The sequence below is a fragment of the Sorghum bicolor genome, chromosome 3 (genome assembly GCF_000003195.3).
Source record: "Sorghum bicolor cultivar BTx623 chromosome 3, Sorghum_bicolor_NCBIv3, whole genome shotgun sequence".
Lineage (NCBI taxonomy): Eukaryota > Viridiplantae > Streptophyta > Magnoliopsida > Poales > Poaceae > Sorghum > Sorghum bicolor.
In genome coordinates, this window is record NC_012872.2 from 64,324,394 (window position 1) to 64,339,489 (window position 15,096).

The 15,096-nt window shown below is 41.2% G+C and overlaps 1 protein-coding gene and 1 long non-coding RNA gene across 4 annotated transcripts; both read left to right on the forward strand.

The window, feature by feature from the left end:
• LOC8079291 lies at window positions 713-1,732 on the forward strand. The gene is made up of 3 exons (XR_002450733.1): window positions 713-829; window positions 975-1,068; window positions 1,510-1,732. It is a non-coding gene; the product is annotated as an uncharacterized LOC8079291 (long non-coding RNA).
• On the forward strand, window positions 11,078-15,061 carry LOC8054702. Of its 3 annotated transcripts, none has more exons than XM_002456393.2 (6): window positions 11,110-11,671; window positions 11,831-11,900; window positions 12,182-12,333; window positions 12,463-13,105; window positions 13,249-13,359; window positions 14,640-15,061. In XM_002456393.2, the coding sequence occupies exons 1-6, from the start codon at window positions 11,521-11,523 to the stop codon at window positions 14,836-14,838; spliced, it is 1,326 nt and encodes a 441-aa protein (XP_002456438.1). In that variant the 5' UTR covers window positions 11,110-11,520; the 3' UTR covers window positions 14,839-15,061. The 3 variants fall into 3 exon arrangements, with proteins under 3 accessions (XP_021311483.1, XP_002456438.1, XP_021311482.1); XM_021455807.1 differs by having other exon boundaries at window positions 12,466-13,105; XM_021455808.1 differs by lacking the exon at window positions 14,640-15,061 and having other exon boundaries at window positions 11,078-11,671; window positions 13,249-13,508.

Genomic DNA, 15,096 nt, shown 5'->3' on the forward strand with positions numbered 1-15,096 from the left:
AATCGCCGTCCGGAGAATGGTTCCGCATATATCTTCCCTCGAGAAGCTAAGCTAGCGTTCACACACAATCACACTTGCGTTGCCAACTACAACTATAGTGTGTGAGTGATAACTGCAACTGCAACAGACGCAAAGATAACTTGAAAGTTAGAGACAGGAATCTACGAAGGGGAAAAAAAGGTACTTACAGTAGCAGAAAAAAGGCGCGAAACGGGTGACAAAAGGGCAACAGATTAAAAGCTCTGACGAAGCTTTATTCTTAGCCCTTGCGTGCGTGTGTTGTTCGGCGGTTGATCTGCTGACACCGGCGCACGCACGGAGAAGAATGCTTTGGAGACTTCAAGTGCCTTTGAGATGCAATTCAGGCTTGTTTAGATTCAAAAACTTTTTAGATTTTGACACTGTAGCACTTTCGCTTTTATTTGATAAACATTATCCGAGCTAGCAACTAGGCTTAAAAGATTTATCTCGTGATTTACAAGTAAACTGTGCAATTAGTTATTTTTTTTATCTATATTTAATATTTCATGCATGTGCCGCAAGATTCGATGTGATGAGAAATCTTGTAAAGTTTTGGGTTTTTGCTAAACAAGGCCTCATTCGCAAGAATATAGTACACAGATGCTCCCAATGCAAGAAGCTGTGCACTTCACTGCTGCTATATATATCCCCGGACCCCTCTGCTCTTCTCTTCCACTGCACCGCACGGGATCAGCACATCAGACAGCCATCATCGTCGGAAGCTCTCCAACTCTGAGCAGCAGGAGGCGCCGTCAGCAACTCAGCATGAGCGACCGCAGGTACGGGTACTCGTACCCGCCGCCCCAGGGTAAGTGTCCTAGCTAGGGGGTGAAGAAAGACAACGGATTACACTAGTGTACTACCCATTTACATGCACGTACGACATGTATCTTGTTGTTCTTATAGACTCATTAGTTGCTTGGCTATGCTCCTGCTCCTCGGAACGACGAAAGGGTACTACAACAACGGACCGCCGGTGATGGCGCCGCCGCAGTACCAGTACGCAGCTCCGCCGCCGAGGAGGGAGCCGAGCTTCCTTGAAGGATGGTAAGCAGCCATGCATTGCATTTGGACACGATCTACATGCTGACGGCCTAGCTACTGCTCAAACCATCTCAAATTTGACCAAAATAATAGGATAATTATAAAAATTTATGAGATTAAATAGATATACTATGAAAATATAATTAATAAAGAATCTAATGATACTTAGTTGGTATCATAAATATTAATATCTTATCATATAAATTTGGTCAAATTTAAGATGCTTTGACTTTCTAAAATTCTTAAAATAACTTATAATTTAGGACAGAGGGGGTACAGTACCACCGTTAGATCTCATCATCAGGTGGACAGTATAGGAATTTTAAAAGTAGTGAAGGGAAAGGATATTTTTTCGCTCATCAGTAATATAACAATCTCAAGGAAAATAAATCTGAATAATTCTGTACTAATAAGATGCTTTCTTTTTCTCTTGGACACATGCAGTCTCGCTGCTCTGTGCTGCTGCTGCCTCATAGACGAGTGCTGCTGCGACCCGTCGGTTATTTTTGTGAGCTGATCAATCCGATCGACCACAATATGCCATCATTCCCAGCCCTGAGATATATCTCATATATATGTACGGAGTATGTACACGTGTGTTTGCACTTCGCACCTTCGTTGGTGATGATGTTTTCAGCCTATAATGTAGATATAGGCCTTGTTTACTTCACCCTAAAAACCAAAAAGTTTTCAAGATTTCCTGTCACATCGAATCTTGTGGCACATGTATAAAACATTAAATATAGACGAAAACAAAAACTAACGATACAGTTTAGCTGTAAATCACGAGACGAATCTTTTGATCCTAGTTAGTCCATGATTAGATAATATTTGTCACAAACAAACGAAAGTGCTACAGTACCGAAAACTTTTCACTTTTCGAAACTAAACAAGGCCATATATACGTTACAGTACAAGCAGTGGAGATTGTGCGTTTAGTTCAGGTCTCGGGGTTAAGAGAGAGTCGGACAAGGTCCGATCCAGAATATATTCCAGCTGATGCTGTTCTTGGATCCAGCGCATGTTTACTGCACTTGCTTAAGCACAACGCAACACTGATATATGTGTACGAAATCTCTGAATAATGAAGGCAGACACAAAATTGCTTTGGTGCGACGGAGAATAATGTGCTTTTTCTGAATTTGCACGTTCCTTTGTTTTAATTAGGTTTGGGCCCAGTTCTACTCTAGTCTGATCCAATCGACATGATGGCTTGGCCTGCAATGTATGGGGAGGAGAGTTGATTGGGCCTCTAGCTCTTGTTCTTCTCTCTTCCGTTATTCTTCTCAGATGGGCTTCATGATATTTATCCCTATTAAATTTCTCTCCCTCCCAACAATTCCCCTACATATGTTCTCTAAAAAAAAACAATTCCCCTATATATGACCTATATCTCAATCCGTAATAAAAGTTTAACATGTCACGTAAGCAATCTATAGGCCCATGTTCTTTATCAATCTTTTTTTTTTCTAGAGCAGCGATCGCCCGAGCATTAACACATCACACATCGCCTGCCCCTCTCCAAACATCACGCATAACGTGTTTCATGTAAATTAAACTTTCTCGTTTTTGCAGGCCCTTGTTAGGGTTCCGCCTTTCCTAAGGATTACTTAAGACGAACGATGTAACCTTTGACACTCCACTTTTACTTAATGAAACATGTCATGATAACACGCTCGTGAAAAAAAAATGATCATCTACACTAGACACATAGGAAGGAGCAACCGACCAGAAACGTCAGATAAACAAGCAGCTTTAGGCCTTGTTTGGATGTAATCGGATTCACATCAATCCATATGTGTTGGGGTGGATTGGAGTGGAACTTAAAATAAATTTCACCTCAATCCACTTCAACACATGTCGATTGAGGTGAATCCGACAACATCCAAACAAGGCCTTAGGTGGAAGCGCGGAAGGTGTGGGATGGGCAGGCCAAGCTTGGCAATTGGCATGAGACTATGGGAGGGATGTGCGGTGACAAGGTCTAGGTGCGTGAGGGACATCGGACATGGGGATGTGTCTACAGTAGTATATATTTAGTTATATGGTGATTAAAACGGCAACACAAATTTATAACTAACAAATTTGATAAAGGTGTATTAGACATAACCATAATAGGTCCTAGTGTTGCAAGAAAATAAGTGGCACGAAAACCGACAGAGAATCAAAGCAAAAATGACTAAGTATAAGTATACTCCTACATGCACCAGACGGTTCGATGGTAAAGGGAACAAAAGTACCAAACCGTCCAGGATGTGTGACAAAATCTAACGTCATAATCGGAGAGCTTACCTTGGTAGAGCTTCAACATGTGATGCGGGTTGGAGTTGACAACTGATATCATGGGATATATCTCATCTCTCCTTGATTTTTTTCCTCTTTTATCTTACTTTACCATGTTTATTGTTTTTATATACTTGTTTTTATATGCGTTTATTGCCACAACCATCCTTGAAAAAAAATTCAAGGATGGTTGCAGTGTGCAACTGCCATTGAAAATATGTTTACAGGGGCAGTTTGCTTATTAAAACCGTCCATAAAAATACCATTTTTAGATGTGGATATCTTAATGGAACCATCTCTACAAACGCCCTATCTTTACAAGTGATAGTCACGGTTTTTTAAACCAGAATGAGGTCAACATGAGGTTAGACGCTAAAATTGATCTTCAGTGGCAGTTACCTCATTCCGGTTGGCATCTGATTGTGCTATTAAAAGCATGGTAGGAACAAGCATGGTTCCTTATAGCCAAGTTGTGAAGGAGATCAAGGAGGGGGCTCGTGATTTCGTTTTTGTTGATTTCGTTCATGAGAATGTTGATGCTCATACTCTAGATAGGAGCTTGATTTCTTTTGATACAGGTAGGCATGTCTGGCTGTTAGATCCACCTTCGGGCATTTGTAACTCTTATGACCAACTCTATGAATAAAGAGTGTGGTTTCCCTAAAAATCTATTCATGAAAGTTATCTACGTCGGCATGCCACATAAGCCTAGACAAAAAAAACTCAAAACTCGTTAGCTCGCTCGGCTCGTGGTTGGTTCGGCTCAGCTAGGCTGGGCTCGATTTCAGCTCGTTAGATATAACGAGCCAGCTCGCGAGCCGCTCGCGAGCCAAATGAGATATAATTTTAGAGAAAAAGTCATCGTACAAATAATTAATATGCTAGCTCATATGAATATTTTGTTCGACTTAAGACTATTGGATATATTATTTTCGTATTGTTATTATTATTATTATTATTATTATTATTATTATTATTATTATTATTATTATTATTATTAAGCTTTAGATAAATGCAAATATTATATTTTATGTACTTTTAATTTTATACTTGGCTCGTGAGCTTAACGAGCTAGCTCGAGCTCGTAACGACCTGATCCAAGCTACATGTATGGAGCATTAATCTAGATGAAAACAAAACCTAATTGCACAGTTTATCTGTAAATTACGAAATAAATCTTTTGAGTCTATAATTATATAATATTTGTCAAATAAAAACGAAAATACTACAGTACCGAAATCCAAAATATTTTTGGAACTAAACAAAGCCGAAAACAGTTACTTTTGAAGAAGTAGTGTTTAGTTGGTGTTCTATTTTTTATAGCAGAAATATTTTTCATTAGCTAAATCAAAAACAGTCTGAGTCCACATGATCCACGTGATGAAGCCTAATATTTTTTATAGCTTTCATTCTCTCTCCCTGTTTCTCTTTTTCACGTCCATCTTGTCCCATCTGCTTGAACTTTTTACAAGTAGAAGTAGAATTATATTCAACTACTTTGTTTAGACATGTTCTACAAAGTTATTTTTCAGTATGATTCAGAAAGTTATCGAATAGTATCGGTGTTCATAAAAGTTTCTAAAAAATATGAAGTTTTTTAAAATATGTTGAACAATGAGAAATATGTATACAAATTGTCTGTAAAAATTTTGAATGAAGTTTCTGAAAAGAATTTCTCACGATAATGTTCTGGTTAATTAAAGTGATGTTGAAAATGTTAATGCCAGTGAGTTGTCCTCGAAAGTTTGTTCAGGAAAGAGTAAAAGAATTCTGTGTATGAATAACTACACAGGAGTATATAACTTTCTAAAATCTAGAAAATAAACTTTAAGGCTGGCTGATTGCGACTGCCGCATCCAACCATCAGACATAAGGAAGTAAGTAGCGGTGGAGAAGCCTAGCAACAGTAAAAAAACAGCAGCAACAGCTGCTTAAAATATTAAGCTTACATGCCAGTATAGTTGTAGAAATGATGATTTTTTAAAAGAAAACAGATAGTGTCATGGCTGTAACTGTAAGGGATTGATCGCCGGTTTTGCTCGCAACCGGTACAGCGAGGCTCTCATGTTCGCTTGGAGACGTTTTTTTTCCAGTGGAAAGTGACGCTACAATGCTGCTTGAAGCTGCTGCAGTCGTCGTTATCAACGCCTAATAATTAAATTAAAAGAGCCTTATTTTGCTTCAAGCCAGACAAACATTTTAAAAAATAAAATAATTAAATTAATAAAAGAGCCTTATTTTGTCCTCACCCTGTGGGATACAGTTTGTGTGATAAAAATCTAATGTCATAACCGCCGGAGCATACCTCGATGGAACTCCAATGTGAGATATGGGTTGCGAGAGTTGACAATCAATACCATATGGGATATATCATCCCCTCTCCTTGATTTTTCCTCTTAATTGAGCTCTTTCCTTAGCATGTTTATTGCTTTTGCATATGTTTACCTGTTGACAGTTTCCTTTTTTTTATATTAGTTATAGCTAGTTGATTGGATTGGCAGGTTGCAAAATTCTTTGAATTGAGGCTTAGTTATAGTAGATTAGAAAAACCTTAAACACACATATTGCTAGAGTAGTTTATGGTTTTCCTAGTGATAGTTTAAATTGAACTCTATGATTTAAATTTAAAATTAGACATCCAATCAATCCCCTCTTGGATGCTCACGAAAAATTACATATGTCTGCGCCTAGGATTTGATTTAGGATGCCACTAAATATTGAAGCTGACCTAGGAGAAATGTCAGAAGATTTTATTTTTTAACTTCATAAATCTTGAATTTGACTACAGGTTAGATAAGAGAACTCTAGATATGCTTTTAGGGGGTATTTGGTTGGAGGTGTTAAAGTTTAACAGGTATTGTAGCATTTTTGTCTTATCTGGTGATTTGTATTTAATCATGGACTAATTAGGCTTAAAAGATTTGTCACGCAAATTACTCTCTATATATGTTTTTAGTTTTGTAAATAGTCTATATTTAGTACTCTATGCATATGTCGAAACATTTGATATGACAGGGGTTAAATTTTACTAGGGTGAACCAAACAAGGCTTTAGGACCAGCGTAGTTTAAATTATAAACATGGGCCCGATGTTGTTGAGCTTTGGCATAATTTGTATGTTGTGTAATATAACCGAGAGGTAGGGGTTGTTATATATTATCTATATCTACATATCTTTAAGGGCTAGTTTGGATTTAATCATTTCCCTCAATCCTCAAGGGAATGATTGATCCGAAGGTGCCCTAAGGAATTTTAAAATCATAATACGTCTTGTAAAAACAAATGGAGGGAGAAAACTTTTTTTTTGCGAAACCCAGTTACAAATACAAACGCTCACAAACATGTACGTACGCACACCCTACCCCTATTAGCACCTTCAAAGAACTAAGTTAGACCGGTAAATCTCGAAATTGATGAATGTGAATACAAGGCGTTAAGTCGTAATGCTAGAATATTTATATGCCAATGTGATTTCTAGGCCGAAAAAGTCTTTGAATGATCTGTAACGGACTAATTAATTTTTCTTTAGCATTAGCTAGTATGGTACACTGTACATGATCTCCCGTGGAGCAACGATGTGTGGTGCGCTAGCAACTTCGACTATGTACAGGTCGGCTAGTCAAAAATCGTTATCTGTACTATTAGTTACTTCCTCCGTTTAACATTATAAATTATTTAGCTTTTTTTAAATATATAGTTTTATTATGTGTTGTGATATGCGCCATGTTTAAATACATAGGCCTTGTTCAGTTTGTAAAATTTTTTGTGTTTGGACACTGTAGCATTTTCGTTTTTATTTGATAAATATTGTCTAATCATGGAGTAACTAGGCTTAAAAGATTCGTCTCATAACTTACAGATGAACTGTGCAATTAGTTTTTGTTTTTATGTATATTTAATACATCATGCATGTGGCGCAAGATTCGATGTGATGGGGAATCTTGAAAAATTTTGAGAACTAAACAAGGCCATAGTAAAAACTATATATTTTAAAAAATAAAATAAATTTTATAATTTATAATGGGGAGGGTAGCAAATGAGAAAACATTCGAAGGACGGGGGGCAAGCGTATATGAAAACGAGGTTAAACTGTAGCACCAGAGTATTTGAGTATTCCCATGCGGATTCGATATCTGGACTGAAAAATGTCTTTTCATAGTGATTTGATTTGATTTTTTTTGAGGGAACATGATTTGATTTTTGATTTGATCTGATTTGGTGGACAAATTATGGTGCTTATCTATTCATTCAAGTCATCCATATGAGCAGCCCACCAGCACATGTAATTATGGTGCTTATCTATTCATGCAAGCTATCTACATTCCCTATGAGTCAATGAGCTATGTTTTGTAAAAAAAAAATTATAAAATGTTTAGTTAAAAAATTATGAAATCTACCCTCTATCTTTTATCTCCCTTAAAATAGCCATAAAATGTCTCTATTTTCACCAATTTGGAAAAAGCGTAATGCTAAAAGCCAAAAACAGGATCCAAGGTGCTGTAAAAATTATACTACAAAAACATCTACTCACATTCTGTTTCTACCCATTTGGTTGGTGTTCTGCTTTTTTATAATAGAAACACTTTTCAGAAATTGAACAAAACACAACCTGAGTCCATGTGAGTGGTGCCTAATGTTTTTTATTAGCTTTTATTTTTTTTTCTCCTTTCTTTCTCTTCTTATTTCTCTTTTTCACATCCATCTTGCCTATCTAGCTACTTGAAAGATACAACTAGAAGTAGAATTTTGTTCAACTACTTTTTTCTATATACATTTTTAAATAAATTAAGTAAAACACCTTATTAAAAAGATGACTAATTTTTTCACTACTCCCACTGACATGAAATATAAGGTATTAAAGCATTAAAAGGTTGTCCTAAATTTCAAGAATTAACACTAAGAAAGCGCCTATTACATGTGTACCCCTGCCATTATTAGTGTCTATATCAGGCTTAAAATATAGTAAGCATAAGATGTATCTATAATTAGAGGACTACATGCGTCATTTGTGTTACCCTATAGTCTATCTTAGAATTGCTAGAATATCTTAAATTTTAGGATGGAGGGAGTAGTACATGTTGTGATTAATAAGTTTTTTCTAGAAAACTTATTAGTTGATGAGTTCTTATGTAAAGAAATTAGTAGAAAAAGACAAATTTATTTTAAATATGTTTTTTAAAGTTTTTGAATAGTATCAGTCGTTCATAAAAGTTTCTAAAGAATATGAAGTTTCTTAAATATGTTGAACAACGAGAAATATGTGTACAAGTTGTCCGTAAAAAATCCAATGAAAGATTCTGAAAGGAATTTCTCACGAAAATGTTCTAGTTGAAGTAATGTTGAAAATGTTAATGCTAATGAGATTGTCCTCGGAAGTTTGTTCTGGAAAAAGAGTAAAAAATTTGTGTGTAGAAATAATTAAATAGGAGTATATATAATTTTAAAATCTAGAAAAATAAACTTTATATAAATTCCTATTCAGCTAGCTGATTGCGGCTGGAGCAGCAAACCAACAAACATGAGGAAGCAAGTAGCACTGGAACTGTGGAAGGCTAGCATCGGTAAATTAAAAAACCAGCAGCAGCTGCTTAAATTTTAAGCGTACAGGCCAGCATATAGTTGTAGAAATGATTTTTTTTTTAAAAAAAAGAAAGTAGATAGTGTCATGGCTGTAACTGTAAGGGATTGATCGCCGGTTTTGCTCGCGACCGGGACAGCAAGGCTCTCGTGTTCGCACTTGAGACAATTTTCCATTTATAAGAAACCTGGAAAGTGACGCTGCAATGCTGCTTGAAGCTGCTGCAGCTGTCGTTATCAACGCCTAAGTCAAACCGAGCAACCATTTTAAAATTCAAAATCATTACTACTCCTCACTTTATCTAGAAAAGAATACAATTATATATATGTGTGTATCAGTAAAAGTGGTCTACGTATGACCAAACTTTTAGTAACAGTATTCATATCTATGACTCAAAATCAGTTTATTATTATAAAAACATATTTTGTAATTAATCTAATAATATTTATTTGATTTGATATCATAAATTTTGATATTTTATCTATAATTAGTTAAAATTAAGGGGGTGTTTGGCACTGCTCCACGAACTCTGCTCCACAAACTCCACCATGGAGCAGCTCCACAAAAAACTGGAGTTCGTGGAGTACCTCTTGAGGTGCTCTCACAACTTCACCCTTTTTTTTCCTCGAACTGAGTGCGTGGAGCTGAAACTGTTTGGCTAAAAAACATAGAGCGGAGTTGAAAAACGTAGAGCAGAGCAGTTACAAACACCCCTAAGATACTAAAATATGACAATATGCTAAAATTACATTCTTTGGACGAACGGGCCTTGTTTAGTTCAACCCAAAAAGCAAAAAGTTTTCAAGATTCCCCGTCACATCGAATCTTGTGTCACATGCATGAAGCATTAAATATAGACGAAAACAAAAACTAATTACACAGTTTAGCTGGAAATCGCGAGACGAATCTTTAGATCCTAGTTAGTCTATAATTAAATAATATTTGTCACAAACAAACAAAAATGCTACAGTGCCGAGATCTTTTCGGAACTAAACAAGGCCGAAAGCATATTAAAAAAAAAGTCCCAATTTTATCCTGTTCCTCGGGCTGCGCACCGCAGCAAATCCTGCGTGTCGGAAAAGGGAGCTGTCCTTGTCCGGCAACGGACGAGCAGTTAGTTTTTGTTTTTTCTTTTGGCCCCGGCACGCCCTGAAAACAAATGGCAGGCCTCCTGGCTCCTGCACCACAGTAGGTGGCACGTCTGCTGGTACCAGAGGCTCCATTCCTATTTTTTTTTTTAAAAAAAAGAAAGGCCAGAGCCTCAATTCAGTTTCAGAAAGACGGCATTTGTATATGGCTCATGCATCAAGTGGTTCTCTGGACTCGGAGAATTCATTGTTAACCGGATGGTGTGCCTTTGTGCTATAATAGTATCAAGAGACACAGGCATGAGGCATGGTGCCATTGTGGTCGCAGTTGTTGCTGGAGTTCTCGAGGTTGGACTGCTCTGCTGCTTCAGCCAAGGAACAACTGTTGTAGATAACGGTTTTTTGTTGTGGCAACTGGCAACGGACTAATCCGTTTGTTGGCCTTGCATTGGCCAGAGCCTAGATGGCTTTAGGCCTTGTTTAGTTCTGAAAAAATTTCGGATTTCGGTACTGTAGCACTTTTGTTTGTTTGTGACAAATATTATCCAATTATAGACTAACTAAGATCAAAAGATTCATTTCGTGATTTCTAGCTAAACTGTGTAATTAGTTTTTGCTTTCGTATATATTTAATGTTTCATGCATGTGCCGTAAGATTCGATGTGACGGGGAATATTGAAAACTTTTTGCTTTTTGGGGTGAACTAAACAAGCCCTTAAATTGCGAGTATTTTTTACCAGCTCACGCTCGACTGTTACCGTGCACATGAATCTCGATCAATCCATCATCACGTCCGTTTTTGCGTTCCAGCAATTACCTGTCCCACGTAGGAGTCCATGTAGCACTGCGCTTGGCGTTTACTACTATAGCTCAGTGAGATAAAAGATCACTTGCAGTATCAAAATCGGGGCGGAAAAAATGACTGAGATGAACCCGGCCGAGCAAAGACAATGTCAGGATCTCGATCGGCGATGGTTCCTTCTATCTCTACGAGGTGGGCCATCTCATCGCCATCGGTCCGCAGACCCAGTCCGCATAAATAGCGATTAACCCCATTCCAAACGCAGACATCGTCGTATTATAATCCCCAGCCCTCGGTAGATTCCCAAAACCTACACCAGGCAGGGAGAGAGAGGGGCCGGGGCGGGCCTGCAGGGGGGCCCTCTCCAATCCCTCAACAACATTTTGAGCCACGCGACGCTAGCTGCCGGTTGGATCCGCCCGTGAAATCAAAACCTCTCCGTCGCGGCTCATGCACGCACGCGGCGCCGGCCTCCCTCTCTGCCCTTCTTGCGAAATTAAAAGAATTCCCAACAAATAGCCAATTCTCTCGTCCGTCGATTCGATTTAAATAGGGGGACAAAGATCGGGCGCAGGTGCTGGCTGGCACGCAACAGGCTTTGATTTTTGGTGCTATCTCCTTGTTCCCTCGGATTGTCCTTCTCGCTGTCGCCGCCGAGGGCCGGCGACACCGAGAGGTTAAGGAGGAGGGGAAGGCGGGGCCATCATGGACGCGCACAAGGGAGCGGCGGGAGGAGGCGGCGAGGTGAGGCGGATCAACGTGGTCTACTTCCTGAGCCGCGGCGGCCGGACGGACCACCCGCACCTCTTCCGCGTCAACCACCTCAACCGCGCCGGCGGCGGCGTCCGCCTCCGCGGTACGTACGTTCGTCTCGTCGGCCGTTCTTCCTCCTCCTTTCATTTTTGCAGATCAATTTTTGCATCTACTACGCGCGATCTTCGTCGATCAATGCCGGCCGCTCATTATTCTTTTGCCGTTCGTGTTCGAACCGTGTTTCGTTCGCTCGTTCGTTCAGATGTCAAGAGGTGGCTCTCCGAGCTGCGCGGCAAGGACATGCCGGACAATTACTCCTGGTCCTACAAAAGGTACAGTTGTATGCTATGATGATCGATGAATCGAAGTACAGCATGCATTTCTTGCCTTCATATATATAGATATATCACGAGGATTTTCTCTGGTTGCCAGTTAATTAATTATAATTCCTTTCTTTGGTTAATTGGTTGTGTCGATCTGTACTGATTGGATTGAATATGTTGTTACTAATTTCTTGATCCGTCGTGGCGATTATTCTTCTAGACTAGAGGTTCTATTAATTACCTTATATATAAGTACACATAATCCTCCTGTTATTGCTCTTCGTCATCAGGAAGTACAAGGCCGGGTACGTGTGGCAGGACGTGAAGGACGACGACCTCATCACCCCCGTCTCCGACAACGAGTACGTGCTCAAAGGCTGCGACGCCCGGGGAACACCACCTCCTTCCGGCTTCCAAGCGCCAAGAAGGACTTCTTCCTTTGGTGACTCATCGACGCCTGAATTTCCATTCCGTTTTATTTGTTTCTGGCCAAGTTTTCTCATCAGTTTTTAATGGGTTTCGTTATAATTTCTGCGTTGAGGTTAACAGTTCGATCCGCTGTCGTTTATAGCAGGCGAGAATAAACGCAAGGAGGAAGAGGAGGAGGTGAGGACGCCGTGCAACGACGATCAGAGCCGCCCCGTGGAGGTGGTGCTGACGCCGGACTCTGACGAGAGCTCCCCGAAGCCGCCGCCGCCGCTAGCCGACCAGGACTCGCCCGGAGGCTGCGAGTCGGCGCGCCGCAGCAGCACGGCCCCGTTCAAGGTCGAGAAGCAGCCGCAGGGCCTTGTTGACGAGCAAAAGCAGCAGGAGCAAGTGGTGATCAAGATCGAGGTGTCGCGGTCACAGAACCACCAGCGGCAAAAACACGCGGACGACGACAAGGAGGACGAAGCGGCGACCGAGAAGAAGGCCGACACCAAGGCTGCGGCGCCCGCGCCGGTGGAGGAGCAGCAGCAACCGCAGGGACAGGGACAGGGAGAGGCGGGGGCCGGCGGCGTCAGCAGGGGCCACGCGGCGCACGCGGTGGGGAAGCAGGCGCGGAGGATGCGCGTGGTGCGGGCGCTCCACAACATGCTGACGTGCGCGCGCGCCGACGCCGATGACGCCGCGCTCCGTCCCCTGGCGACGCGGCGGCAGGACGGCGGCGGCGGCGGTTACAACGACTGGCCGCCCACGCCGACGTGTCCCGGCATGGAAGGCTGCGGCCTACGGTGAGTCGTTGGAAACCGCATATTCACGTCACGCGCACAAGAATCGATCGGCCGATCCGATCCAATTCGATGGCTTGGCTATTGGTTTGGTCGGTTCCTTTTTTTTTTTTTGTTAACTTCTTGTGCGCGTACGTGCGTGGCAGCGTGAGCAGGAAGACGGCGAGGCCGCGGAAGGGCGGCGATGACAAGCAGCGCAAGCGAGACGGGGAGAAGAAGCACGACGCACACAAGCTGGCAACCCTGCCGCGTTGCTCGTAAGTGCCGCTGCTGCCTGCCTGCGACTGCGATGGATTTCCTTCTGCTGTTATTCACTGCTGGCTCTGGCTGTGTGCTTGTTTAATTTCGCGTTAACCTCTGTTCGATGTGATTCGGTTTCTTTAATTTAACCCCGTTGCATGCATGCTGGTTGCTCGGTCTCGCTGTGATTTGGACATCCGGGTTTCATTCATGTGCTCAATCGGTTCGATCCGCCTGCCCGTGACAGCAGGGAATGAGATTCTGATTCCCTTTAATAGACTAGCTAGATACTACGGTAGATGGCTATAATCAAATTGTCAGGTCCGTACTGTTTCTTCGTGGATTTTGTACAAAGGTAGGGTCAAGTTATTCCGTGCGAGAAGAAGACGAAATAGGGTGCATTTTTAAACATTCAAATTTTGTTCCTAGATTCTTCTTAGGTCTTATTGTAGGAATATATTGAGTAATAAATATATCCAGTGACAAGGCCACTGACGTACTAACAGCTTCCTGTAGTTGCATCTGTTAGGACCCCACTGATCCAAAACATGGTCAGTCGATAAGGCCTGCTCACCTGGTTGAACAGGCTGAACGACTACTAGTCTACGTTACACGAGTACGGGTACGAGTATCGGATACAATACGTATTGGATACGTGGATACGCACTTTTTAAAAACAAAACCCACTAAAATGGTGTATCCGAGTATCCGTATCTGTGTATCCGACGAGTATCGGATACGTATACGTCACCCCTCTTGGAGTATCCGTGTAACATAGCTACTAGTCTATATTTCTGAATTTGGTGTCTGAGGCCTTGTTTAGTTGCAAAATATTTTGCAAAATGTGAATAGTAATAATTTCGTTTGTATTTGACAAATATTGTTCAATTATGGATGAACTAGGCTTAAAAGATTCGTCTCGTCAATTCTGACCAAATTGTGTAATTAGTTTTTATTTTCGTCTATATTTAATGCATACGTCTGAAGATTCGATGTGACGGGGAATTTGAAAAATTTTATAAAATTTTTTAGGAACTAAACAAGACCTGAATATATATTTCTCCTAGGCCGGCCGGGCAGGTGCATGATGAATGACGAACGGTTTCCCACAGAAACACGCCGTCCTGTTTGTTGCAGTTAGTATATAATAACAAGTTAACAAGCAGATCAGGCAGCAGCTCGTGAGATATATTCTCCACACTATGAAACGCATTGCATTCCTTGCCAAAAACACAGACACACATATGCTTTGCCGTCCGACGCGTGTTTTTGACAACGTACGTGGATATATATGCAGGCAGTGCGGGAAGGAGTTCAAGCCGCAGGAGCTGCACTCGCACATGCAGTCGTGCCGGGGCTTCAAGGAGCGGATGAGGAGCAGCACCAGCGCCCGGCCCAGCGCCGACAGGAGGAGGCGCAACTGGACCGCCGGCCACTATTCGGAGTCGGAGCGGCCGTCCTCGGCCTCCGCCGTCTTCCTGCTCACGGAATCCTGACGCCATCGTTATTCGTACTGATTGCTCTTCTAGCTGAGATCTCCAAAACGAATTACACTAGTGTTGCGGAATGGGATGTACATCGTGCGTGCGGATTGAATGAAGCGACACTGGAATCAATTTGTTTTTCTAGTTCTGGCAGTGTGCAGCAATACATACATATACCTGTTTGTCTCGACATTTTGCTTGCTTCATGTGTGAATAATAGATGAGTTTCTGGACCTCTGTGCATCGGCCTTTGGGTTAACAGTGTGTGCT

Coding starts and splice junctions, on each gene's coding strand:
- LOC8054702 (XM_002456393.2), top strand. CDS start 11,521: ATGGACGCGCACAAGGGAGCGGCGGGAGGAGGCGGCGAGGTGAGGCGG. Junction 11,901..12,181: donor TACTCCTGGTCCTACAAAAG/GTACAGTTGTAT, acceptor CTTCGTCATCAG/GAAGTACAAGGCCGGGTACG. Junction 13,360..14,639: donor GCAACCCTGCCGCGTTGCTC/GTAAGTGCCGCT, acceptor ATATATATGCAG/GCAGTGCGGGAAGGAGTTCA.